The sequence below is a fragment of the Pristiophorus japonicus genome, chromosome 1 (assembly GCF_044704955.1).
Source record: "Pristiophorus japonicus isolate sPriJap1 chromosome 1, sPriJap1.hap1, whole genome shotgun sequence".
NCBI lineage: Eukaryota > Metazoa > Chordata > Chondrichthyes > Pristiophoridae > Pristiophorus > Pristiophorus japonicus.
The window spans coordinates 81,796,873-81,822,245 of NC_091977.1; the positions used below are offsets into that span (position 1 = coordinate 81,796,873).

General features: G+C 45.0%; 1 protein-coding gene across 3 annotated transcripts in view; it reads left to right on the top strand.

The window, feature by feature from the left end:
* Nucleotides 1-1,820: 1,820 nt before the first annotated feature.
* Nucleotides 1,821-25,373, top strand: part of LOC139226764 (histone-arginine methyltransferase CARM1-like) — a 115,211-nt gene continuing 91,658 nt past the window's right edge. For all 3 annotated transcript variants that reach the window (XR_011587321.1, XR_011587326.1, XM_070857798.1), the window contains exon 1: nt 1,821-2,041. Coding sequence is in view for 1 of the 3 variants with exons in the window: in XM_070857798.1 (XP_070713899.1) it covers nt 1,885-2,041 (157 nt within the window). In the remaining 2 variants the exon portion in view is untranslated. The remainder of the gene's footprint in view (nt 2,042-25,373) is intronic.

Genomic DNA, 25,373 nt, shown 5'->3' on the forward strand with positions numbered 1-25,373 from the left:
GTGTTGAACGCCCCCTTGTGATTCTTCCCTCCCCCACAATGTGTGTCTGTAGCAGTGTTCTGTGGAGATCAATTGTTCAATTCCTGGAGAGTCCAGGACAATCCTGGAGAGTTGGCAACCCAACACCTACGTGAACCCAACACAAAAGGGAAAGTTTGACTCATCCCATTTTTGGGGGGCTGTTTGCTACACATCTTTCCTGTATTATATCTTGTGCTTTACTAGGAGATTTGAGTATAGTAGTAGGGAGGTCTTACTGCAGTTGTACAGGGCCTTGGTGAGGCCTCACCTGGAATATTGTGTTCAGTTTTGGTCTCCTAATCTGAGGAAGGACATTCTTGCTATTGAGGGAGTGCAGCGAAGGTTCACCAGACTGATTCCCGGGATGGCTGGACTGACATATGAGGAGAGACTGGATCAACTGGGCCTTTATACATTGGAGTTTAGAAGGATGAGAGGGGATCTCATAGAAACATATAAGATTCTGACGGGGCGGGACAAGTTAGATGCGGGTAGAATGTTCCCGATGTTGGGGAAGTTCAGAACCAGGGGACACAGTCTTAGGATAATGGGTAGGCCATTTAGGACTGAGATGAAGAGAAACTTCTTCACTCAGAGAGTTGTTAACCTGTGGAATTCCCTGTCGCAGAGAGTTGTTGATGCCAGTTCTTTGGATATATTCAAGAGGGAGTTAGATATAGCACTTACGGCTAAGGGGATCAAGATGCATGGAGGGAAAGCAGGAAAGGGGTACTGAGGGAATGATCAGCCATGATCTTATTGAATGGCGGTGCAGGCTCGAAGGGCCGAATGGCCTACTCCTGCACCTATTTTCTATGTATGTTTTCTAAATATTTATCCAGCTCCTTTTGAAGGTGCAAATCCAAACATTGATTGAGAATCTGTTCCTCCCCATTCATTACTTGTGAGGATTAAAAGATATATTTCATTTGTTGTAAAGAGCTTGTTAATTTTGTGGGCTTGGGGAGGGGTTGTCCATCTAGTGTACCATGTTGACTGGATGATAGATGTATCCCCCAAGCTGTGCTGTGACAGTGTGTTGTGTTGCTGAGAGTCGGTCCCGGGGACCTGGTTAGTGTTGGTGGGACCTGGTTAGTGTTGCTGGGAGCTGATCCCCTGGGACCTGGTTAGTGTTGCTGGGAGCTGATCCCCGGAGACCTGGTTAGTGTTGCTAGGACCTGGTTAGTGTTGCTGGGACCTGGTTAGTGTTGCTGGGAGCTGATCCCCAGGGGCCTGGTTAGTGTTGTTGGAAGCTGATCCCCGGGGACCTGGTTAGTGTTGCTGGGAGCTGATCCCCGGAGACCTGGTTAGCGTTGCTAGGACCTGGTTAGTGTTGCTGGGAGCTGATCCCCGGGGACCTGGTTAGTGTTGCTGGGAGCTGATCCCCGGAGACCTGGTTAGTGTTGCTAGGACCTGGTTAGTGTTGCTGGGAGCTGATCCCCGGGGACCTGGTTAGTGTTGTTGGGTGCTGATCCCCGGGGACCTGGTTAGTGTTGTTGGGAGCTGATCCCCGGGGACCTGGTTAGTGTTGTTGGGAGCTGATCCCCGGGGACCTGGTTAGTGTTGCTGGGAGCTGATCCCCGGAGACCTGGTTAGTGTTGCTAGGACCTGGTTAGTGTTGCTGGGAGCTGATCCCCGGGGACCTGGTTAGTGTTGTTGGGAGCTGATCCCCGGGGACCTGGTTAGTGTTGCTGGGAGCTGGTTCATGCCGCGTCAGTGCGGCGCTTCTGCCAGCAGGGGACGGGAGATGTCCAGGCTGGCCGAGCAGAGCTAGTGTTTTGATCGTGCTCTCTCAGGTTGGCCGGCTGCTCGGTGCTCAGATCCGTCTTTGTGCGTTTCCCTGTGTCTCAGCTCGGCCTGGCCATGGCCACCTCGGTGCAGGAGCACAGTGTCTCGCTGGTCTTTGTCAAGGAGGATCAGAAGGGAGGATTTCAGTTCTGCAATTCGCTGGAGAGCCAGCAGCCGCTGAAGTTGGAGGTGAAAGCGGAGGAGGAAGGAGCAGAGCTGCGGGTGATTGACGGTGAGTTGATTTCTTGGAGCTGGACGCCGAAGTGCTGCCAGACTCCAGGCTTCAGCTGACCTGGTCATGAATGCAGTTCAGTTTGACCAGCAGTTAGACTGCAGCGACCAATGTGAGAGCACAGGCCCTGGTTACACTGCAGACTAAACTCATTCTGACCAACACCATGGTGCAGGCTTTGACGCAGGCACAGAGCTGTGCTCGCTCCATTGCTATTTTTTTAACGCGAGGCGAGAGCACTGGGTGCATCTGTTTTGCCCCAACGTTAAAAGGGACTCGATATGAAGTTTAGAAAGTTCCCATAGGACTAACTGAGCACCAGGCTGAAGTTATACTATAATGGTATGAATTCAGACTGGATTGCTGATCTAACAACCCCAACTTTACTGCGTTTAGGAACCTGACAATCGAGTTATACTATTTTTTTTACCCTTTGCATGGATGCTCACCTGAAACTACTTGGCATCATTGTGAAGTGGCAGTGTACCAGCACCCTCGCAGTAGTTTGCAGGGGTATCAGATATACTAATGCAAAGTCATTGCATTTAAAATACTCACAAGATCACATTAAGGACGAGGACAATCATTTATCCCATTTCTATACATTCAGAAACCTGCTGCAAGCCCCCCTGCCCCTCCACCTCTGTGTCCTGAAATTGGAGCATCAAATTATTTCTTTAATGATTCCAGCTTGGGGACTTAAGTTACGTCTATCCACGTAACTGAAGTCCTTCATCCTTGGAATCATTCTCATAAATCTTTTCTGGCCTTCTTCAAGGCCTTCACATCGTTTCCTAAAGTGTGGTGCCCAGAATTGGACACAGTTCTCCAGTTGGGGCTGAACCAGTGTTTTATAAATGCTCATCATAATTTCCATGCTTTTGTACTCTATACCTCTGTTCATGAAGCCCAGCATCCTGTAAGCTTTTTTAACTGCTTTCTCAACCTGCCCTGCCACCTTCAATGATATGTGCACATATACCCCCAGGTCTCTCTGATAATGCACTCCCTTTAGTATTGTACCATTTAGTTTATATTTCCTCTCACTATATCCCTTCTCACTTTTCTGTGTTAAATTTCATCTGCCACGTGTCCGCCCATTCCACCAGCCTGTCTCTGTCCCCCTGAAGTCTATCACTCTCCTCCTCACTATTCAGTATACTTCCAAGTTTTGTGTCGTATGCAGATTTTGAAATTGTGCCCTGTACACCCAATTCTAAGTCATTAATATATATCAAGAAAAGCAGTGATCCTAGTACCGACCCCTGGGGAACACCACTGTGTACATTCCTCCAGTCCAAAAAACAACCGTTCACCACTACTCTCTGTTTCCTGTCACTGAGCCAATTTTATATCCATGCTGCCATCGCCCCTTTTATTCCCTGGGCTTCAACTTTGCTGGCAAGCCTATTATGTGGCACTTTGTCGAACGCCTTTTGGAAAACATGTACACAAAGTCAACTTCACTGGCTCTCTGTTGCCTGATTAAAAAACTCGATCAAGTTGGTTAAACACTTAGCTTTTAACAAATCCATGCTGTCTTTTCCAACTTAATTAATGCACACTTGTCCATTTGTTAATTTTGTTTCTGATTATTGTTTCTAAAAGCTTCCTCACTACTGAGTTAAACTGACCAGCCTATAGTTGCTGTGTTTATCTTTACACCCTTTTTTGAACAAGGGTGTAACATTTGCAATTCTCCAGTCCCCTGGCACCACCCCTGTTTCTAAGGAGGATTAGAAGATGATGGCCAGTACCTCCACAATTTCTTCCTTCACTTTCCTCAGCAACCCATCCTGTCCTGGTGATTTCTTATCTATTTAAGTACAGCCAGCCTTTCTAGTACCTCGCCTTTGTCAATTCTTATCCCATCCGGTATCTCCTCTACCTTCTCCTTTACTATGTTTATGGCAGCATCTTCTTCCTTGTTGAAGACAGATGCAAAGTACTCATTTAGTACCTCAGCCATACCCTCTGCTTCCATGTGTAGGTCTTTTTGGTCCCGAATCAACCCCACCCCTGCTCTTACTACCCGTTTACTATTTATATGCCTATAGAAGACTTTTGGATTACCTTTTATGTTAGCTGCCATTCTATTCTCACACCCTCTCATTGCCCCTCTTATTTTCTTTTCACTTCACCTCTGAACTATCTATATTTAGCCTGATTCTCAGATGTATTCTCAACTTGACATCTGTGATACGTGCTCTTTTTCTGCTTCATCTTACTCTCTAGCTCTTTTGTTATCCAGGGACCTCTGACTTTAGTTGCCCTACCTTTCCCCCTAATGGGAATGTACCTCGACTGGTACCAGAACTATTTCCTCTTTAAAGGCAGCCCATTGTTCCACTACAGTTTTGCTGGCCAATTTTTGATTCCAGTTTACCTGGGCCAGATCTATCTCATCCCAGTGAAATTTACCTTCCTTCAATTAAGTATTTTTACTATAGATTGCTCCCTGTCCTTTTCCATAGCTAATCTAAACCTTATGATACTATGATCACTGTTCCCTAAATGTTCCCCTACTGACATTTGCACCACTTGACCTACCTCATTCCCCAGCAATGCTGTCTTCCTCTTTGGACCGGAAATATACTGATCAAGAAAGTTATCCTGAACACACTTCATAAATTCTTCCCCCTCTCTGCCCTTTTCACTATTATTATCCCAGTCTGTACTAGAGCAGTTGAAGCCCACCATTATCACTACTCTATAGTTCTTGCATCTCTCTGTAATTTGTCTGAAAATTTGCGCCTCCATATTTTTCCCACTAGTTGGTAGCCTATAGAATATAGTAGTGTAATAGCGCATCTTATTTCTTAACTCCAGCCATGTTCTTGACCCCTCCAGGACATCCTCTCTCTCCAGCACTGTAACATTCTCCTTAACCAATACTGCCACACCATCTCCTATCTTTCTTCCCTATCTTTCCCGAACACTATATCCAGGAAAATTTAATACCCAATACTGACCTTTTTCGATCTCCATTATTGCCACCACGTCATATTCTCATGTGGCTATTTGCGCCTGCAGCTCACCAACCTATGCTTCATGCGTTCACACACATACAGTGTAAACCTATCTTAGACCATCCTGTGTTCTCTCTTAGTCTGACCCCACCTAATACCTTACTATTTCTTGCTTTAGTGCTATCCGTCTCTCCCAATCCTTTGTTCCCTTTGGTTCTCCTTTCTAATGCTACATCTGGGTGCCCATTCCCCTGCCCAATTAGTTTAAACCCTCCCCAATTACACTAGCAAACCTCCCCGCGAAGATATTGGTACCGGCTCTGTTGAGGTGCAACCTCGTTCAGCCTGTACAGGTCCCATCTCCCCAGAACTGGCCCCAATGTCCCAGGAACCTGAAGCCCTCCCTCCTGCAAAATCTCTCCAGCCTCGCACTCATCTGCTCTATCCTCCTATTTCTATACTCACTCACGCGTGGCACCGAGAGTAATCTAGAGACCTTTGTGGTCCTGCTTTTTAATCTCTTTCCTAGCTCGCTAAAATCTGCCTGCAGGACCTCATCCTTCTTTATACCTATGTCATTGATACCAATATGGACCACGACCTCTGGCTGTTCACCCTCAGAATGTTCTGCAGCTGCAATAGGGGGCAACATACCATCACGGAGTCACGTCTGTGGTCGCAGAAACGCTTGCCTGCTTCCCTAACTATCGAATGCCCTACCACTATAGCTTTCCATGTCTTCTTCCTCCCCCCACCCTCCCTGTACAGCTGAGACACCCATGGTGCCATGGATTTGGTTCTGGTGTACTCCACAGAGGAACCATCGCCCTCACCAGTACTCCAAACAGAATACTGGTTTGAGAGTGAGAAGTACTCGGGGGACTCCTGCACTACCTACCTGGTCCTCCTCTTCTATCAGGCAGTCACCCATTCCCTCTCTGCCTGTGCTCTCTTAAGCTGCCGGGTGACCACGTCCTGAAATGTGCTATCCACGTGGCTCTCAGCCTCATGGATGCACCACAGTGATGCCAGCTGCTGCTCAAGCTCCGAAACCTGGAGCCCGAGCTCCTCCAGCTGGTGACATCTCCTGCACACGTGGTTGTCCAGGACACGGGAAGTGTCCTGGAGTTCCCACATGGCACAGGACCGCTGGACCGAGCTGCCCTGTTGCCATGCCTTTATTTATTCGACTATTAAATTACTTTGAAAAACAGAAATAAACTTACCACTTCTCACTAATCAGCTCCTTCCCTTGTGCTGACGTCACTTATCTCATTCCCTAACACTTACGCTCCCTCCGGGTTCTTGGGCCTACCTCTATTTACAGCCGCTCTTCCCGCTGTCCTGTACTTAGAGACATTGTGTTCTGTGGCTCCACTCATTTTTAGCCGGACGTCTCCACCGCCTTCCTCCTCTCCACGAATTCCTGAGCTCACAAAGTTCCTGACTCTGCTTGCGAATCTCCTAGCTCTGTGCTTTTGCAAACTAGTGCTTAATGTATACCTTTGCAGAGTGAAATGATCTTCAACCGCTTAATCAGCTTCGAGCTCACAGATTTTACCACCTACTCAAGCAATCACTTACAGTCGATAGCTGTTAACTAACACTGACCGTGCAGTTTCTTTTATGTACGGCTGGAGGAGGTTACAGAGAGAGAGGGTCAAAGCCATGGAGGGATTTGAAAACTAAGATGAAAATTTTAAAATCGAGGTACTGCCAGACCGGGAGCCAATGTAGGTCAGTGAGCAAGGGTAATGTGTGAACAGAACTTGGTGGGAGTCAGAATACAGGCAGCAGAGTTTTGGATGAGCTTAAGGTTACCGAGGCCGGCCAGGAGAGCATTGGAATAGTCGAGTCCAGAGCTAGCAAAGGCATTGATGAAGGTTTCAGCAGCAAATGAGCTGGGGCAGAGGCAGAGACAAGACAGGTGATGTTACAGAGGTGGAAGTAGGCGGCTTTGGTGATGGAGAGAATATGGGATCGGAAGCTCAGTTCAGGGTCAGAAAGGTTGCCACGTTTCGAACGGTCTGGTTCAGCCTCAGACAGTAGCCAGGGAAAGGGATGGAATCGGTGGCTCGGGAACAGAGTTTGTGGCAGGGACCGAAGACAATGGCATTGGTCTTCCCGATATTTAATTGGAGAAAATTTCTTCTCGTGCAATACTGGATTTCGGACAAGCAACATGACAAATCAGAGGCAGTGCAGGAGTTGAGAGAGGTGGTGGTGAGGTAGAGCTGGGTGTCATCAGTCTATATGTGGAACCAATCATTGTGTTTTCAGATGATGTCACTGAGGGGCAGCATAAAGATGAGAAAAAAAGAGGGGGCCAAGGATAGATCCTTGGGAGACTCCAGATGTAATGGTGCAGGAGTGGGAAGAGAAGACATTGCAGGTGATTCTCTGGCTACGACTGGATAGATAGGAATGGAACCAGGCAAGAGCAACCCTGTCAAAAGCTGCAGATAGGTTCGGGAGGATGAGGAGGGATAGTTTGCCAAGTTTTTCCAGTTTTTCCTCAACTACAATATTTGACACTGAGGATCAGCTTTGTGGTTCTTCTCTTCAATGCTTCCAGTGCTTGAATGTCTCTTGTATTTATATAGCACTTTTAACATGGTAAAACATCCCAAAGTGCCTCACAGGAGTATTATAAGACAAAAAATTTGACACCGAGCCACATAAGGAGAAATTAGGGCAGGTGACCAAAAGCTTGGTCAAAGAGGTAGGTTTTAAGGAGCGTCTTAAAGGAGGAAAGCGAGGTAGGGAGGCAAAGAGGTTTAGGAAGGGAGTTCCGGAGCATCGGGCCTAGGCAACAGAAGGTACGGCCACCAATGATTAAGTGATTATAATCAGCGATGCTCAAGAGGCCAGAATTAGAGGAGCGCAGATATCTCGGGTGGGGGCTGGAGGAGATTACAAAGTTAGGGAGGGGCGAGACCATGGAGGGATTTGAAAAAAAGGATCAGAATTTTGAAATCGAGGCGTTGCTTAACCAGAAGCCAATGTCGGTCAGTGTGTTTTACTTAAAATTACTCAGGTGTGATCACAAATAAAATTCAGCAACACTGCAATCCAGATTCTGAGAAAATATTATTTTAGCTGAAATCCCTCTTGATATCTGTTTTAATAAAATTTAACAGTGCTGCTATGGAATAAATCAAATGCAGCCTAGATGGTCCATCACAAACATTCTTTTATTTTAAGACCTCTATGTGGATCGATCTTATATTGAGGAGGAGCAAGAATCGCTATTTATTTCAGCGAAGTCTTCTGATTTAATTCCAACAGCTTTATTAATTCTGCACTCCCTCTGTAATTTGAAATTTAGACTTTCCCCTTCCCCGAAAATAATTGTTTAGATCCTCCCTCACTGCTCTATTTACCCTCTGCACAACCTTAGCAATGTGCCAGATGTATCAGACTTCTCTGCGTCTTGGTTTACCTGAAGGCTAACTGCACATTTCATCCTTGTTCCAGAACTTGCTCCTCCTGTGTGCCATAAATGCCAGGCCTTCCCTCCTCTACCAGCTTGCAGGCACCTGTACATCTTCCTCTCCTCAACCTGTCTAGTGCATGCACAGGAACATTACCACACTTTGTTTATCAATCTAGTGCCTAACTCATTGAACTCTTTTTGCACAACCTAAAACATACTTCTATCTATGTCATTGGTGAAGCGATGAAAGTTGGAAGTGTGCAAGAGGCCAGAATTGGAGGAGTGCTGAGATAAGAACATAAGAAATAGGAATAGGAGTAGGCCATACAGCCCCTCAAGCCTGCTCCGCCATTCAATAAGATCATGGCTGATCTGATCATGGACTCGGGTCCACTTCCCCGCCTGCTCCCCATAACCTCTTATTCCCTTATCGTTTAAGAAACTATCTATTTCTGTCTTAAATTTATTCAATGTCCCAGCTTCCACAGCTCTCTGAGGCAGCAAATTCCACAGATTTACAACCCTCTGAGAGAAAAAATTTCTCCTCACCTCTGTTTTAAATAGGCGGCCCCTTATTCTAAGATCGTGCCCTCTAGTTCTAATCTCCCCCATCAGTGGAAACATCCTCTCTGCATCCACCTTGTCAAGCCTCCTCATAATCTTATATGTTTCAATAAGATCACCTCTCATTCTTCTGAATTCCAATGAGTAGAGGCCCAACCTACTCAACCTTTCCTCATAAGTCAACCCCCTCATCCCCAGAATCAACCTAGTGAACCTTCTCTGAACTGTCCCCAAAGTAAGTATATCCTTTCGTAAATATGGAAACCAAAACTGCACGCAGTATTCCAGGTGTGGCCTCACCAATACCTTATATCGCTGTAGCAAGACTTCCCTGCTTTTATACTCCATCCAATAAAGGCCAAGATACCATTGGCCTTCCTGATCACTTGCTGTACCTGCATACTATCCTTTTGTGTATCGTGCACAAGTACCCCCAGGTCCCGCTGTACTGCGGCACTTTGAAATCTTTCTCCATTTAAATAATAACTTGCTCTTTGATTTTTTTTCTGCCAAAGTGCATGACCTCACACTTTCCAACATTATACTCCATCTGCCAAATTTTTGCCCACTCACTTAGCCTGTCTATGTCCTTTTGCAGATTTTTTGTGTCCTCCTCACACATTGCTTTTCCTCCCATCTTCGTATCGTTAGCAAACTTGGCTACGTTACACTCAGTCCCTTCTTCCAAGTAGTTTATATAGATTGTAAATAGTTGGGGACCCAGCACTGTAGGGCTGGAGGAGGTTACAGAGATAGGGAGCGATGAGGCCATGGAGGGATTTGAGCACAAAAATGAGAATTTTAAAATAGAGGCATTGCCGGATCGGGAGCCAACGTAGGTCAGCGAGCACAAGGGCGATGTGTGAATGAGACTTGGTGTGAGTTAGGATATGGGCAGAAGAATTTTGGTGAGCTCAAGTTTACAGAGGGTGAAGGTAGGAGGATTGGCCAGGAGAACATTGGAATAATTGAGTCTGGAGGTAACAAAGGCATGGATGAAGGTTTTAGCAGCAGGTGAGCTGAGGCAGGGACGGAGAATGGCGGTGTTATGGCAGCAGCTCTGCCTTTATATAGCTTGCAGCTCCAATTCCAAAATCAAGGCTACCACTGGAAGCACAGCTATAGAGTAAAAGGGCCGTCACATTTGTGTACCCGATCACGGGGACACAACCATAAACTTCGTGCTAGGCTGTTCAGGGGTGATATCGAGAAGGACTTTTTCACACAAAGGGTAGTGAAAATCTGGAACTTTTTCCTCTCTCCCCCCCCCCATGCCCCGGACCTAAAAATAAATCTGTTGAGGCTAGGGGACAATTGGACATTTCAAAGCTGAGATAGATTTTTTTTATTAGGCAAGGGTATTAAAAATTATGGAACCATGGCTGGTAGATGGAATTAAGATACAGATCACCCATGAACTAATTGAAAGTTGGGATAGGTTTGAGGAGCTGAATGGCCTACTCCTGTTCGTATGTTGTATCAGACTGCTCCAAAATTTACACCCGTGCTCGGCCAGCAAGGACAATACCGTATTAGACACAACAATGGTTAATTTTCATTCATCGATTCATGCTCGTGGGGCGAGTAGTACACAATAGAGTGGTTTATGTAAAGTTGATAACATCAGGTTCATTGCTCACAAGTTTGCATTTACTGATAAAATTAGTTGAAATCATTTAATCAGCAATTAAAATTACTTTGCACAAGATTGATGCTATGTCAACGTAATTTAAGATGATGAGAGACATGTTGACAGTTACAATTCGACTGGCGTCTGACCTACAGATAAGACCACAAAACCTGCAAACAAATCGCTTCCCATACAGCACGTCAATTAGTTTACGCACTGTTTCTCGGATTTGTCAGCACCCTGTAGGTGAAAGTAACCATTTATTGCTTGTTTATCAACCACCCTTGGGGAACTTGGCAACAAATTTTGGGATCTTGATGACAACGCCACAAAAACTATTATCTGCCATTCATTAAAATGAAACAACCGTATCAGTCAAAACCAAATCGACACAAAAGTAGAAAATTCAAAATGGAGGACTGATTATAGTTAGCTGCATATTTTCTTGTTTGTGTTGGAATTGGACCTGCTAATTTGGTAAACATTTTTACAAATGTAAATGATCAATGCTATCTGAAACACTGCCTATAAAATGAGAATTTTCCAATCCCGATAAATTCATAATTAATGCAGGCAACCAATATATTCTTTATGATCTTGGGAGTACTGGATGTCACCAGTCTTTGCCACCACATCTCTCGATGACTTGGGTACACTAGTGTTTTCGTTCGAAGTCAGTGTCTGGAGCGAGTCGTTCTGAAGGAGCCAGGTTCTCCAAGATCATCAGTATTTCCTGCCATTTTATTATTCTGCAGCCAAGTGTAAACAGTGGAAGAAGTGCACGGTAACCCAACCCAAGCACCCCACCCACCCGTTCCTTCAACAACCGTCTGCCCCACCTGTGACAGAGACTGTAGGTCCCGCATTGGACTCATCAGCCACCTGAGAACTAATTTTTCGTGTGGAAAGTCATCCTCGACTCCGAGGGATTGCCTACGAGAAGATTGAGGGGTAAGGGATTTTCAGAGGCAAAGTTCGTACTGGACTTCAGCCTGTTGTGTGGTGGAATGTGTCCATGTAGTGGGTATCTAGGATCATATACCTGATTCTGTGGGTTTTTTTAAACTGGAAGTGATGTTGATGCACTCTCCACGGGGCAGTATAGAGAGAGTGAGGGAGTCAAAGTCCCTGTGGTGATCCTACAGGATTGATTGAGTTTTCTGTCAATTTTGTGTACATGGTTTGAGCGTGACCCTACTGGGACACGGTACTCGCAACTGAGTAACACAAGCAATATTCCCTTTCAGCTGTGGGGCTACGCAGGACTCTGCAGCTCCCACGTAGCTGGCTCACCGGCTTTTAAATAGGAAAAACCATCCATGCGCGGTATTTTGAATGGGTCACGCAGCCCCTTAAAGGGGCTTTAGATAAGGAGACAAAAACTGTATTCAGTATTCCAGGTGTAGTCTCAAATAGGCCCTAATTGTAGTAAGACTTCTTTACACTTATATGCCAATCCCTTTTTAATAAAGGCTAGCATACCATTTGGCTTTCCTAATTGCTTGCTGTACCTGCGTGTTAACTCTGTGCTTCGTGTACAAGGGCATTCAGGTCCTTATTTTCCAATCTCTCACCATTTAGAAAATACACTTTTTCTATTTTTCCTGCCAAAGTTGATAACTTCATACTTCTCCACATTATATTTCATCAGCCATTTTCTTGCCCAATCACTTAACCTGTCTGTATACCTTTGCAGCCTCTTTGCGTCCTCCTCACAGCTTACTTTGCCACCTAACTTTGTATCATCAGCAAACCTGGATACATTACATTCGGACCCTTCATCTAATTCGTTGATATATATTGTAAATAGCTGAGGACCAAGAAATGATCCTTGCGGCACCACACTAGTTACAGCCTGCCAACCCTAAAATGACCTGTTTATTCCTGCTCTGTTTTCTGTTTGTCAACCAATCCTCAATCCATGCTAATAGATTACCCCCAATCCCATGAGCCCTAATTTTGTGTAATAACCTCTTGTGTGGCACCTTATCGAATGCTTTTTGAAAATCCAAAGACACTACATCCACTGGTTCCCCTTATCTACCTTGCTAGTTACAAGTCCAACCTCCAAAAACTCTTAACAGATTTGTCAAACACGATTCCCTTTCATAGAATCATAGAATAGTGCAGCACAGAAAAAGGCCATTTGACCCATCGAGTTTGTTATAAATCCGTGTTGACACTGCCCAATCATATGATTTTTTCGGTGCCCAGTTAGCACATCCCTAATAATAGATTTTAGCATTTTCCCTACCACAGGTATAACGTCCCGAAACTGGAAACCTCGGGACCGAGGCCATTCTGGATTTCGGAAAAGAAATCCGATGTCCCGAATCCGGAAACCCCGTGGCCGAGTTTTGGGTATTTCCTGATTTTGGAGACAATCCGACATCCCGAATCCGGAAACCCTTGGGCCGACTTTCGTGAATTTCCGAATTTTGGAGCATTCCATCTGACGGCCCGAATCCGGCAACCCCGAGGTCGGGCCGTGGATTTTTTTTGATTCCTGTTTGGAAAAAGGCATGTACAGCTTAAAAGTCCAGTTTTTGGGAAATATATCTGGATTCCAGACAAGACTCTTGCGATCTGCACAATGTCCGGTTTTCGGACAATTCTGTTTTTTCGAACTCTGGATTTTGCACGTTCTACCTGTACTGATGTCAAGCTAACTGCTCTATAGTTCCTTGTTTTCTCTCTCCCTCCTTTATTGAGTAGCAGGGTTATGTTTGCTATCTTCCAATCCTTAGGGATTGTTCTAGAATCTAGGGAATTCTGGAAGATCAAATCCAGTGCATCCAATATTTCTGCAGCCGCCTCTTTTAAAACCCTAGGATGTGGTCATCAGGTCCAGAGAATTTGTCAGCTTTTAGTCCCATTAATTTCTCCAGTACAATTTCAATACTAATACTAATTTCCTTAAATTCCTCATTCTCGTTAGACACTTGGTTCCCCACTATTTCCAGAATGTTGTTCGTGTCTTCTACCATGAAGACAGTTTGAAAGTATTCGTTTGATGTCTGTCATTTCCTTATTCCCCATTAACATTTTTCCTGTCTCTAAGGCAGTGGTTCTCAAACTGGGATCTACGCAGACCTTCCAGGGGGTCTGTGACGCCTTGACCAATTATTCATTGGAGAAGATCTTTGAAAAATTGCAGACATTAAAAATGGACCAGTGGGGATCGGGGAGGAGGCGGGACCAGAGTGTTCACGTTCGGATTCCTTCAATTACCTCACTGGTCTGTGGGAGGAGAGTGGAGGTTGGCTGGCTGCTAATGTGGCAAAGGGCGACGTATTTGGAAAAGCCTTCCCTTTGGGCCCAGCTTTGCCTATTTTTCAGTCTCCTGGAGAGGATAGGAGAGATGTGACTGAGAAGAGCAGTGTGTGAAATGGTGCAGGAGGTGGGGCAGACTTCAAGTGGGAAGGGAAATACCGCAATGGGTGAGGCCTTTCGTGGTACATTCCGGGCACTGAGCAGAGGAGAAAGCGGATGAGACCACTTGAGGCACGAATTTGTGAAAAATGGTTTTGTTTTACTTTGGTTTTGCCCTTAAGCCAATAGTGCGGATATATTCGGCAGTGAGTCCGGTGATCCTTTGGCCTGGCTCAGTGCTCCGTGCCTGGCTCCAAGTGTAACATTAATAAATTATGGTCTTTATAATGTCATCGATTCTCAGGTTTAAAAAAAACTCAGCTGCCTCCAGTTGTACAGTTTTGATTCTTGTTATTTTGCTTGTGATGTCTGTGGTGTGTGCTATTGGGAGCTTTACCTTGCCTAGGTGTGCTTGATGGGAATTTGTGGGAGCTTTGCTCCGCAGCTAGCCCATATTGTACCTGAATTGAGAGTTCTTGGTGCTTACAATGGATGGAAAAGTGGAAAACGGTTCTATTCTCCATTACAAACATCCTTTTACCTTGATGGACACTAAATTTGTGTGCCTACAAGAAAAACCTTCAACGATGTCACAATTACAAATCTAGCGGTGTTTACGAATCATCACCACCTGCCATCCACGAGGAATGAAAGTCGTCGTATTTAAGCAAATATGAAATGACCGCTCGGCCTCTGAACCTACGGATGCGTTTGGGGTTTATTTTTCTGTCCCATATGTGTAACTGAGGCCGCCTCTCTCGATGAGTGGTTAGGATTTGGAATGCACTGCCCGATAGGGTGGTGGATACAGATTCAGTAGTAACCCTCAAGAGGGGATTGGATAAATACTTGAAGGAGAAAAAATTGTAGTGATATGAGGAAGGAGCGGAGGATTGGGACTAACTAGATTGCTCTTCGAAAGAGCCGCTGCAGACTCTGATTCTATGAGTCAATAAATTTTAAAGTTTAAGCAAGGGCGAGTCGCCATCGTTCACCACAAATCTTTTGCTGGCCTTGTGCAGTCTGCGGGAATGTTTTTATTCATTGCGCAAACTTTTCCCGAACCAGTTGCATGGGATAAACTTGGATCATTAATGTCGGCGAGTTGAAACCACTGCTGGGCTGAATCGAGCCGAAATCCCGCTCCCGCGGCAGCACTCATTTACGTGCCGGAAAGCTCGGAGAAGTTGCGTGGCGGAGGGAGCGGAGATCCAAAGCCTGTCAGGTTTTTTTTTGGAGGGAGGGGAGAGGAGAGTTCGGGTTTGCGTGTCATTGGCTGGAGACATCAGGGTGCAGACTGGCAGAGAGCTGGAAATGCAAGGACTTGCTCCTGACCTGCTGGGAACGGCCTGACTACGAAAATAACACATTTGTTTGATGTGGATGTCGGCGGACGGTGTGAAGCAGACACTTCCAGTCGCTCAAGCAGCTGGATGTTTTGGAAGGTTTTTGTTAGTCTTGAGTTCTTTTTAATTTCACTTCTTTAGTTCTTTACATTAAATTTAAATTGAGGCTTTTGCTAATTTCAAATTATATTTTTTTAAAAAAAGGTTTGTAATTAAAATTCTTAGATGAGCAGTAGTTTTTGGGACGGTACTTAAAATTAATGTGACAAGTAGGGAAGTGAACACCAGGAGTAGCTTTAAATAAATTGTCAAACATCACACCAATCTTAGACTCTTCAGTGAGAAGCAGGCACACCCATATATCTCACTGAGCGCTCTTTTTGGCACCCTTATAAGCCTCTTCCTTTAATCAGATACTATCTATAACTTTTCTTGTTAGCCACAGTTGGATTACAAAAATACCTGTTTTCTTATTATTATGAGCTAGAAATTCGGCAGGTTTGCACTCGTTTATTGCCATGGCGAAGCTGAAAAAGTAATTTTTTTGGTGCTAAATGAGCCACACAAAATTTAGCGCCCGGCGTAAAATTCGGCAGCGGTTTTGCGCCGGCGCTAAAAATTATCGCCCGCCTCTTTTTTTTAGCCGTTTTTATGACGTCAATTGGCGTGCAATGCTGCGCTATCATTGGGGGTGGAAAATTCGCTGATATCGCCATTTTTATCATCAGCCCAAAAACACGTCCGAAAATAAATCAGGTATTACCAGGTCGGACCCAGGGAGCACTCGGCGTTAACGGCACCATCTTGAAAAACGGAGCAGAAGTTCAGTGCATAAAAGGATTTGGAGGGAAGGCTGCGTTTTAAACAGTGAGCTTTATGTGAGTTCATAGTTTGTTTTTAAGGATATTTAAGGACATTTAAAAGAATGGGGGCTATAATATCTCTGCCATTATTCCTGGCTGCTTTTTCTATGCAGCATCAAGCTGGAAGAAGGCTTATTCAAGAGCATTTTGAGCGTAATCAAAGAGCTCGCAGACGCATTGGGAGGAGGCCTTGCCCCCCACGAGTTTACAGGGAACAGCGTTCATACCTGCAGCTCTCTGAGGCACAGTGCGTTCGAAGGCTGCGCTTCCGAAAAGAGATGGTCACAGAGATATGCCAGCTCATAAAGGCAGACCTACAGCCTACCAGCGGGAGCAGGACTGCACTGCCCGTCGACGTGAGGGTGACTGCGGCACTTGCCTTCTATGCCTCCGGCTCCTTTCAGGCATCAGCAAGGGACATAGGCTGCATCTCCCAGCACGCTACACATCGCTGCATTCGCCAGGTGATTACTGCACTGTACGCAAGCTGGATGGACAATGACCATAAAGTTCCCAATGACCAAGGAGGCACAGAATGAGAGGGCTGTAGGTTTTGCTCGAATTGCTGACTTCCCCAAGGTTCAGGCTGCCATTGACTGTACGCACATCGCCCTGCGAGCACCTTTAGAGGATCCAGAGGCTTACCGAAACCAAAAGGGATTCCACTCCCTGAACTTACAGATCGTCTGCGACCATACTCAGCGCATCATGGCAGTAAATGGCCAATTTCCAGGGAGCATCCGTGATGCTTTCATCTTGCGTGAGAGCAGTGTCTCATACCTGTTCGAGAGTGTAAGCCACAAGGCCGGAGCTGGATGCTGGGGGACAAAGGTTATGGCCTCGCCACCTGACTCATGACCCCCCTCCAGAACCCTCAGACACAAGCCGAGCATCGCTATAATGACAGCCATATAGCCACACAATTTGGAAACTGGAATCAAATGTATTAAACATTATTGTGAACTTTTATAACTTAACAGAATTGGGAAACTTTGAAAACTTTTATAAAATAGCAACAACAACAAAACAATGAAAGAACAACCCCTGCACCAAACGTCTTTTACCTGCGGCCCCATCTCCACCCCCCCCCCCACCCACCTTTTCATCCTAATCCCCTCCCCCGCACCATGACCATACCCAAGTTGGTACCAAGACGTAGTGCAGCAACGCGGCCAGAGTCCTGCTGTAAAAGGGGGATAGACAATGGAGACGCCATATGTGGGTCCCCTGGAGAAGCTCGGAGTATGGAAAGCCCGGCTTCTGAGTGGTGAGCCTCTTGCTTGGCCTCACCACTCACGGGTGATGTGGGTCTGGGTGCTGTGACACTGGGGACTGTTGTGCCAAAAGTCGAGACCATCAGTTGCGCGTGGGCATTTACAGCCTCGCAGGCCGCAGCGACAATCTGCCACATGCCCTCCCTCATGTCCACGGATAGTGCTGCAATGCGAACGGTAAAAACACCTCTGAGTATTATATTTTATTATAATTTAGATGGTGGTCCGTGATTGCTAACCAATTTGGAAAAACTGCTCCTTCAACCAAAAAAGTTTGAGAACCACTGCTCTAAAGCACCCGCATTTATTTTCACTAATCTCTTCCTATTTACATATCTATCAAAGCTTTTACAATCTGTTTTTATGTCTCTTGCTAGTTTACTCTCATATTCTCTTTCTCAATTTCCTGGTCATCTTTTGCTTAATTCTAATATCCTCCCAATCCTCAGGCACACTTCTCTTTTTGACAATCTTATAAGCCTCTTCCTTTAATCTAATACTATCTATAACTTTTCTTGTTCGCCAGGGTTGGATTAACATCCCGTGGGGTTTTTATTCCTTAGGGAACTGTATATTCGTTGTGAATTATGAATTAATTCTTTAAATGTTTGCCTTTGCTTATCTATGGTCATATTTTAAATCTAGTTTCCCAATCTACCTTAACGCTTTCCTCATACCTACGTAGTTTGCTTTGTTCAGATTTAAGACTCTAGTTTCAGATTTAACTAAATCACCCTCAAACTCAATTAAAATTCTATCATACTGTAATCATTCTTAACCAGAGCCCCCTTTACTACAATGTTATTAATCAACACTTTCTCATTGCACAGTACAAGATCTAAAATAGCCTGTTCCCTAGTTGGTTCCTCGGCATACTGATCTGGAAAACTATGTTGAATACATTCCATGAACTCTTCCTCCACACTATTTCTACAAATTTAGTTTGTCCAGTCTATATGAAGATTAAAGTTCCCCCATAATTACTGTATTACCCTTGTTACATGGACCTCCTAATTTCCTGATTTATACTCTGCCCGACAGTACAAATACTGTTGGGGGGGGCCTATAAACTGCTCCCAGCAGTGTTTTCTGGCCTTTGTGATTCTGCATCTTGTTTTTCCGAGCTAAGATCCTTTCTCTCTACTGTCTTTATCCCATCTTTTATTATCAGGGCTATCCCCGACCCCCTTCTTTTCCATTTTGACTATCTCTTCTAAAAGTCAAGTATCCTGGAATATTTAGTTCCCAACCCTGGTCACTCAGCAACCACGTCGCCATAATGGCTATTGGATCAAACCAATTTATTTCAATCCGTGCTATTAATTCATCTATTTTGTTGCGAATGCTTTGCAAATTCAGATATAATGCCTTTAGCTTTAACTTTTTTCTATTTTTCCCTGATATCACCTTGGTCTCTAAGGCCCTATTATCTTTGTTAAGCTCTCTGTTCCTTCCTGATCCACTCTGCTTATCTTTACCCAGATCACTACTATGCTCTACGGCCTTGACATTTCTCTTACTGCTTTTGAAGTTACCCTTCCCTGAATCCTCCCACCCCCTTTCATTTGTTTAAAACCCTATCTACTGCCCTAGTTATTCGATTCGCCAGAACACTGGTTCCAGCCTGGTTTAAGTGGAGCCCTTCCCAATGGAACAGCTCCCTCTTTCCCCAGTACTGGTGCCACTACCCCATAAACATAAAAACATAGAATATAGGTGCAGGAGTAGGCCATTTGGCCCTTCGAGCCTGCACCACCATTCAATAAGATCATGGCTGATCATTCATCTCAGTACCCCTTTCCTGCTTTCTCTCCATACCCCTTGATCTCTTTAGCCGTAAGGGCCATATCTAACTCCCTTTTGAATATATCCAATGAACTGGCATCAACAACTCTCTGCAGTCGGGAATTCCACAGGTTAACAACTCTGAGTGAAGATGTTTCTCCTCATCTCCTCATCTCAGTCCTAAATGGATTACCCCTTATCCTTAGACTATGTCCCCTGGTTCTGGACTTCCCCAACATCGGGAACATTCTTCCTGCATCTAACCTGTTCAGTCCCGCGAAACCCCTGACTCCCACACCACTCTATAAGCCACGCATTTAATGTTCTGATCTGTTTATCTTTACCTAGATCACTATTCTGCTCTACGGCCTTCAAAAAATAAATGTTGGTCCCCTAGAGGATGAGACTGGGGAATTAATAACGGTGAACAGGGAAATAGCAGAGACTTTGAACAAATATTTTGTATCAGTCTTCACGGTAGAAGACACTAAAAACATCATCATCGTCATAGGCAGTCCCTCGGAATTGAGGAAACCTTGCTTTTACTCTAAAAATGAGTCCTTAGGTGGCTGAACAGTCCAATATGAAAACCACAGTCCCTGTCACAAGTGGGACAGATAGTAGTTGTGGGAAAGGGTGGGTGGGACTGGTTTGCCGCACGCTCTTTCCGCTGCCTGCGCTTGATTTCTGCATGCTCTCGGCAGTGAGACTCGAGGTGCTCAGCGCTCTCCCGGATGCACTTCCTCCACTCAAGGGGCAATAGCGAGGGGGGAACTAATACAATCACTATCGCTAAAGAAAAAATACTCGGTAAAATAATGGAACTAAAGGTGGACAGATCCCCTGGACCTGATGGCCTGCATCCTAGGGTCTTAAAAGAAGTGGCTGCAGATAGTGGATGCATTGGTAGCAATCTACCAAAATCCCCTGGAGTCTGTAGACGTCCCAGTGGTTGGAAAACTGCAAATGCAACGCCCCTATTTAAGAAAGGAGGGAGACAGAAAGCAGGAAACTATAGACCAGTTAGCCTAACATTTGTCGTTGGGAAAATGCTGGAATACATTATTAAGGAAGAGGTAGCAGGACATTTGGAAAATCATAATGCAGTCAAGCAGAGTCAGCATGGTTTTATGAAAGGGAAATCATGTTTGAGAAATTTGCTGGAGTTCTTTGAGGGTGTAATGAGCAGGGTGGATAAGGGGGAACCAGAGTGTTATGTATGTAAACATCACCAATATGTAAGACTTGCCACCAGGGGGCGCGCCTGTGGGAGACCCAAGGGTCACCTGCACACCCTGGGCAAGCAGGTATAAAAGGCAGTCGACCAGGAGTTACATTAAAGAGACCAAGGTCACAACAGTTTGAGCTTACAATATACAGTCTTGTGGAGTTATTCTGAACATAACACAGTGGATGTAGTGTATTTGGATTTCCAGAAGGCATTCGATAAGGTGCCACATAAAAGGTTACTGCACAAGATAAGAGCTCACTGGGTTGGGGATAATATATTAGCATGGATAGAAGATTAGCTACAGAAAACAGAGAGTCAGGATAAATGGGTCATTTTGGCAAACTAACTATTGGGGTGCCACAGGAATCTGTGCTGAGGCCTCAACTATTTACAATCTATATTAATGACTTGGATGAAGGGACCGAGTGTAATGTAGCCAAGTTTGCTGATGATACAAAGATTGATGGGAAAGCAAGTTGTAAGGAGGACACAACGAATTTGCAAAGGGACATAGACAGGCTAAGTGAGTGGTCAAACATTTGGCAGATGGAGTATAATGTGGGAAAGTGTGAGGTTATCCATTTGGCAGGAAAAATAAAGAAACAAATTATTATTTAAATGGAGAGAGATTACAAAATGCTGCAGTACAGAGGGACCTGGGGTCCTTGTGCATGAAACACAAAAAGTTAGTATGCAGGTACAGCAAGTAATCAGGAAGGCCAATGGAATGTTGGCCTTTATTGCAAGGGGGATAGAATATAAAAGCAGAGAAGTCCTGCTACAACTGTACAGGGTATTGGTGAGGCCACATCTGGAGTACTGCGTACAGTTTTGGTCTCCTTATTTAAGGAGGGATATACTTGCATTGGAGGCAGTTCAGAGAAAGTTCACTAGGTTGATTCCTGAGATGAAAGGGTTGATATGTGAAGAAAGGTTGAATAGGTTGGGCCTATACTCATTGGAGTTTAGAAGAATGAGAGGCGATCTTATTGAAACATATAAGATACTGAGGGGGCTTGACAAGGTAGATGCAGAGAGGATGTTCCCACACGTGGATGAATCTAGAACTAGGGGGCATAGTTTAAGAATAAGTAGTCGCCCATTTAGAACTGAGATGAGGAGGAATTTCTTCTCTGAGGGTTGTAAATGTGTGGAATTCTTTGCCCCAGAGAGCTGTGGAGGCTGGGTCATTGAGTATATTTAAGGTGGAGATAGACAGATTTTTGAACGATAAGGGAGTGAAGGGTTATGGGGAGCGGGCAGGGAAGTGGAGCTGAGCCCAAGATCAGATCAGCCATGATCTTATTAAATGGCGGAGCAGGCTTGAGGGGCCAATTGGCCTACTCCTGCTCCTATTTCTTATGTTCTTATGTTTGTCCCATGCCAATTTGCACATGGCTCAGGTAATAATGCAGAGAATATTACCTGTGTGGTTCTACGTTTTAATTTCAGTCCTAGCTCCTCAAACTCTCTCAGCAGAACCTCATTCCTGATTCCACCTATGTCGTTATTTCCCACATGGACCATGGCAACTGGATCCACCCCATCCCACTCGCAAGTTCTTCTCCAGCTACGAAGAGATGTCCTTAGCCCTGGCACTGGGCAGGCAACACAGCTTTCGGAACTCCTGATCGAGGCTGCAGAGAACAGTATCTATCCCCCTGACTACGTTGTCCCCTACCACTACCACATTCCTTTGCACTCCCCCTGCCCACGCCCTCACTTGATTGGCCTCCTGTACTACAGTGCCGTGGTCAGTTTGCTCATCTACCCTGCAGACTTTGTCCTCATCCACACTGGCAACAAGACCCGTTGGATAAGGGCACAGGCCGAGGCTCCTCCAGCACTGCACCTATCCTGAGTTGCAGTCACGCCCTCCTGCCCCTGACCACTAACCAGACCTGCACCACTTCCTAACCTCCTGGATTAAAGTGTCCAGGTAATTCTTCCCCTTCCTGATACCCCAATGTCTGCACCTCGGACTCCAGCTCAACAACCCTGAGCTGAAATTCCTCAAGTTTCAGACGCTTACTGCAGATGTAGTTTTCCAGGATTGAGATGCTCGCCACAAATTCCACATGCTGCAGTTGAGGCACACCATCAGCACTGCCATCCCTATCTAATGTTGTTTAATTTATTAAATTATTTAATTAAAATTAAGGGCTCCTTTTTAAAGCGAAGGAGAGAGAAATCAAGTAACTATAAACCTTCAATTGTGGGAAACTTACTGGAATCCATCATCAGAGACAAATTGAGCGCTTAGGCAGGTGTCAGTTGATTAGAGAATCAGCATGAATTTATGAAGGTAGGTCATGTCTGACTAATCTAGTCGAATTTTTAGAGGAGTTCATTAGCATGGTGGATAGGGTAGTGTGTATGGAATTTAAGAATGTATTTGATAAGGTTCCACAAAAGAGATTACAGGTGCAACGATTCCGGAATTCCGAAAAACTGAATTGTCTGAAAACCGGACATTTCGGTGAGTGGAGGGTCGGCGGGCGTTGAGGTCCGAAATCTGGCAAAACCCGAAAACCGGCACGGATTCCGTCCGCAGCGAGGTTCAAAATTCGGCAAAACCCAACTCTGCATGGATTCGGTCCGAAATCTGGCAAAACCCGAAATCCGGATTCAGGATTTAAGACTATTGATTTTCTTGTCTGAAATCCGGCAAAACCCAAAAACCGGCAGGGACTCGGTCCTGAGGATACCGGATTTCAGACGTTGTACGTGTATAAACACAAATAAGAGCGCACTAAGTTGGGGGTAACCTTGTGAATTGTGTCGGTAATTGATTGTGAGGTAGGAGATGGAGAGTGTAGATAAAGGGAGTGTTCTCTTATTGGTGGGATAGGTAGGGCCTCAGCTTTTCACCATATTTATGATGAAAGAGTAGAGATTTGTATATCCAAGATTGCAGATAAGTTAGAAGACACAGTAAGTTGTGTGGAAAGGAGAAGGAAGTTACAAAGGGGCGTAGACAGACTAAACGAGTGGGCAAAATTGTGGCAAATGGAGTTTAATGTGGGGAAGTGTGAGGTCATCCACTTTGGATCTGAGAAAGACAAATTGGAATATTTTCTTCATCGTGAGAGACTTGGAGCTGTGGAGGACCAAATAGATTTAGGTGCCCATGTACACAAATCACTGAAAGCTTGTGCACAGGTACAAAAAATAATCAAAAAGGCTAATAAGGAAGTGGCCCTAGAAATAGTGGATGCATTGGTGGTCATTTTCCAACATTCTATAAACTCTGGATCAGTTCCTATGGATTGGAGAGTAGCTAATGTAACCACATTTTTTAAAAAAGGAGGGAGAGAGAAAACACGTAATTATAGACCGGTTAGCCTGACATCGGTAGTGGGAAAAATGTTGGAATCAATTATTAAGGATGAAATAGCAGCGCAGTTGGAAAGCAGTGACAGGATCGGTCCAAGTCAGCATGGATTTATGAAAGGGAAATCATGCTTGACAAATCTTCTAGAATTTTTAGAGGATGTAACTAGTCGAGTGGACAAGGGGGAGCCAGTGGATGGTGTATTTGGACTTTCAAAAGGCTTTTGACAAGGTCCCACACAAGAGATTAGTGTGCAAAATTAAACCACATGGTATTGGGGGTAATGTATTGATGTGGATAGAGAACTGGTTGGTAGGCAGGAAGCAAAGAGTAGGAATAAACAGGTCCTTTTCAGAATGGCAGGCAGTGACTAATGGGGTACTGCAAGGTTCAGTGCTGGGACCCCAGCTATTTACAATATACATGAATGATTTGGATGAAGGAATTGAATGTAATATCTCCAAGTTTGCAGATGACACTAAGCTGGGTGGCGGTGTGAGCTGTGAGGAGGATGCTAAGAGGCTGCAGGGTGACTTGGACAGGTTAGGTGAGTGAGCAAATGCATGGCAGATGCAGTACAATGTGGATAAATGTGAGGTTATCCACTTTGATGACAAAAACAGGAAGGCAGAATATTATCAGAATGGTGACAGATTAGGAAAAGGTGAGGTGCAACGAGACCTGGGTGTCATGGTACATCAGTCATTGAAAGTTGGCATGCAGGTACAGCAGGCGGTGAAGATGGCAAATGGTATGTTGGCATTCATAGCGAGAGGATTTAAGTATAGGAGCAGGGAGGTCTTACTGCAGTTGTACAGGGTCTTGGTGAGACCACACCTTGAATATTGTGTACAGTTTTGGTCTCCTAATCTGAGGAAGAACATTCTTGCTATTGAGGGAGTGCAGCAAAGATTCACCAGACTGATTCCCGGGATGGCAGGACTGACATATGAAGAAAGATTGGATCGACTAGGCTTATAGTCACTGGAATTTAGAAGAATGAGAGGGGACCTCATAGAAACATATAAAATTCTGACGGGATTGGACAGGTTAGAGGCAGGAAGAATGCTCCCGATATTGGGGAAGTCCAGAACCAGGGGTCACAATCGAAGGTAAGGGGTAAGCCATTTAGGACCGAGATGAGGAGAAACTTCTTCACTCAGAGAATTGTGAACCTGTGGCGTTCTCTACCACAGAAAGTTGTTGAGGCCAGTTCGTTAGGAAAGATAGAATAAAAGGAAAAGGAGGTGGGGTAGCATTGTTGGTTAAAGAGGAGATTAATGCAATAGTTAGGAAGGACATTAGCTTGGATGATGTGGAATCTATATGGGTAGAGCTGCAGAACACCAAAGGGCAAAAAACGTTAGTGGAAGTTTTGTACAGACCTCCAAACAGTATTAGTGATGTTGGGGAGGGCATCAAACAGGAAATTAGGGGTGCATACAATAAATGTGCAGCAGTTATAATGGGTGACTTTAATATGCACATAGATTGGGCTAACCAAACTGGAAGCAATACGGTGGAGGAG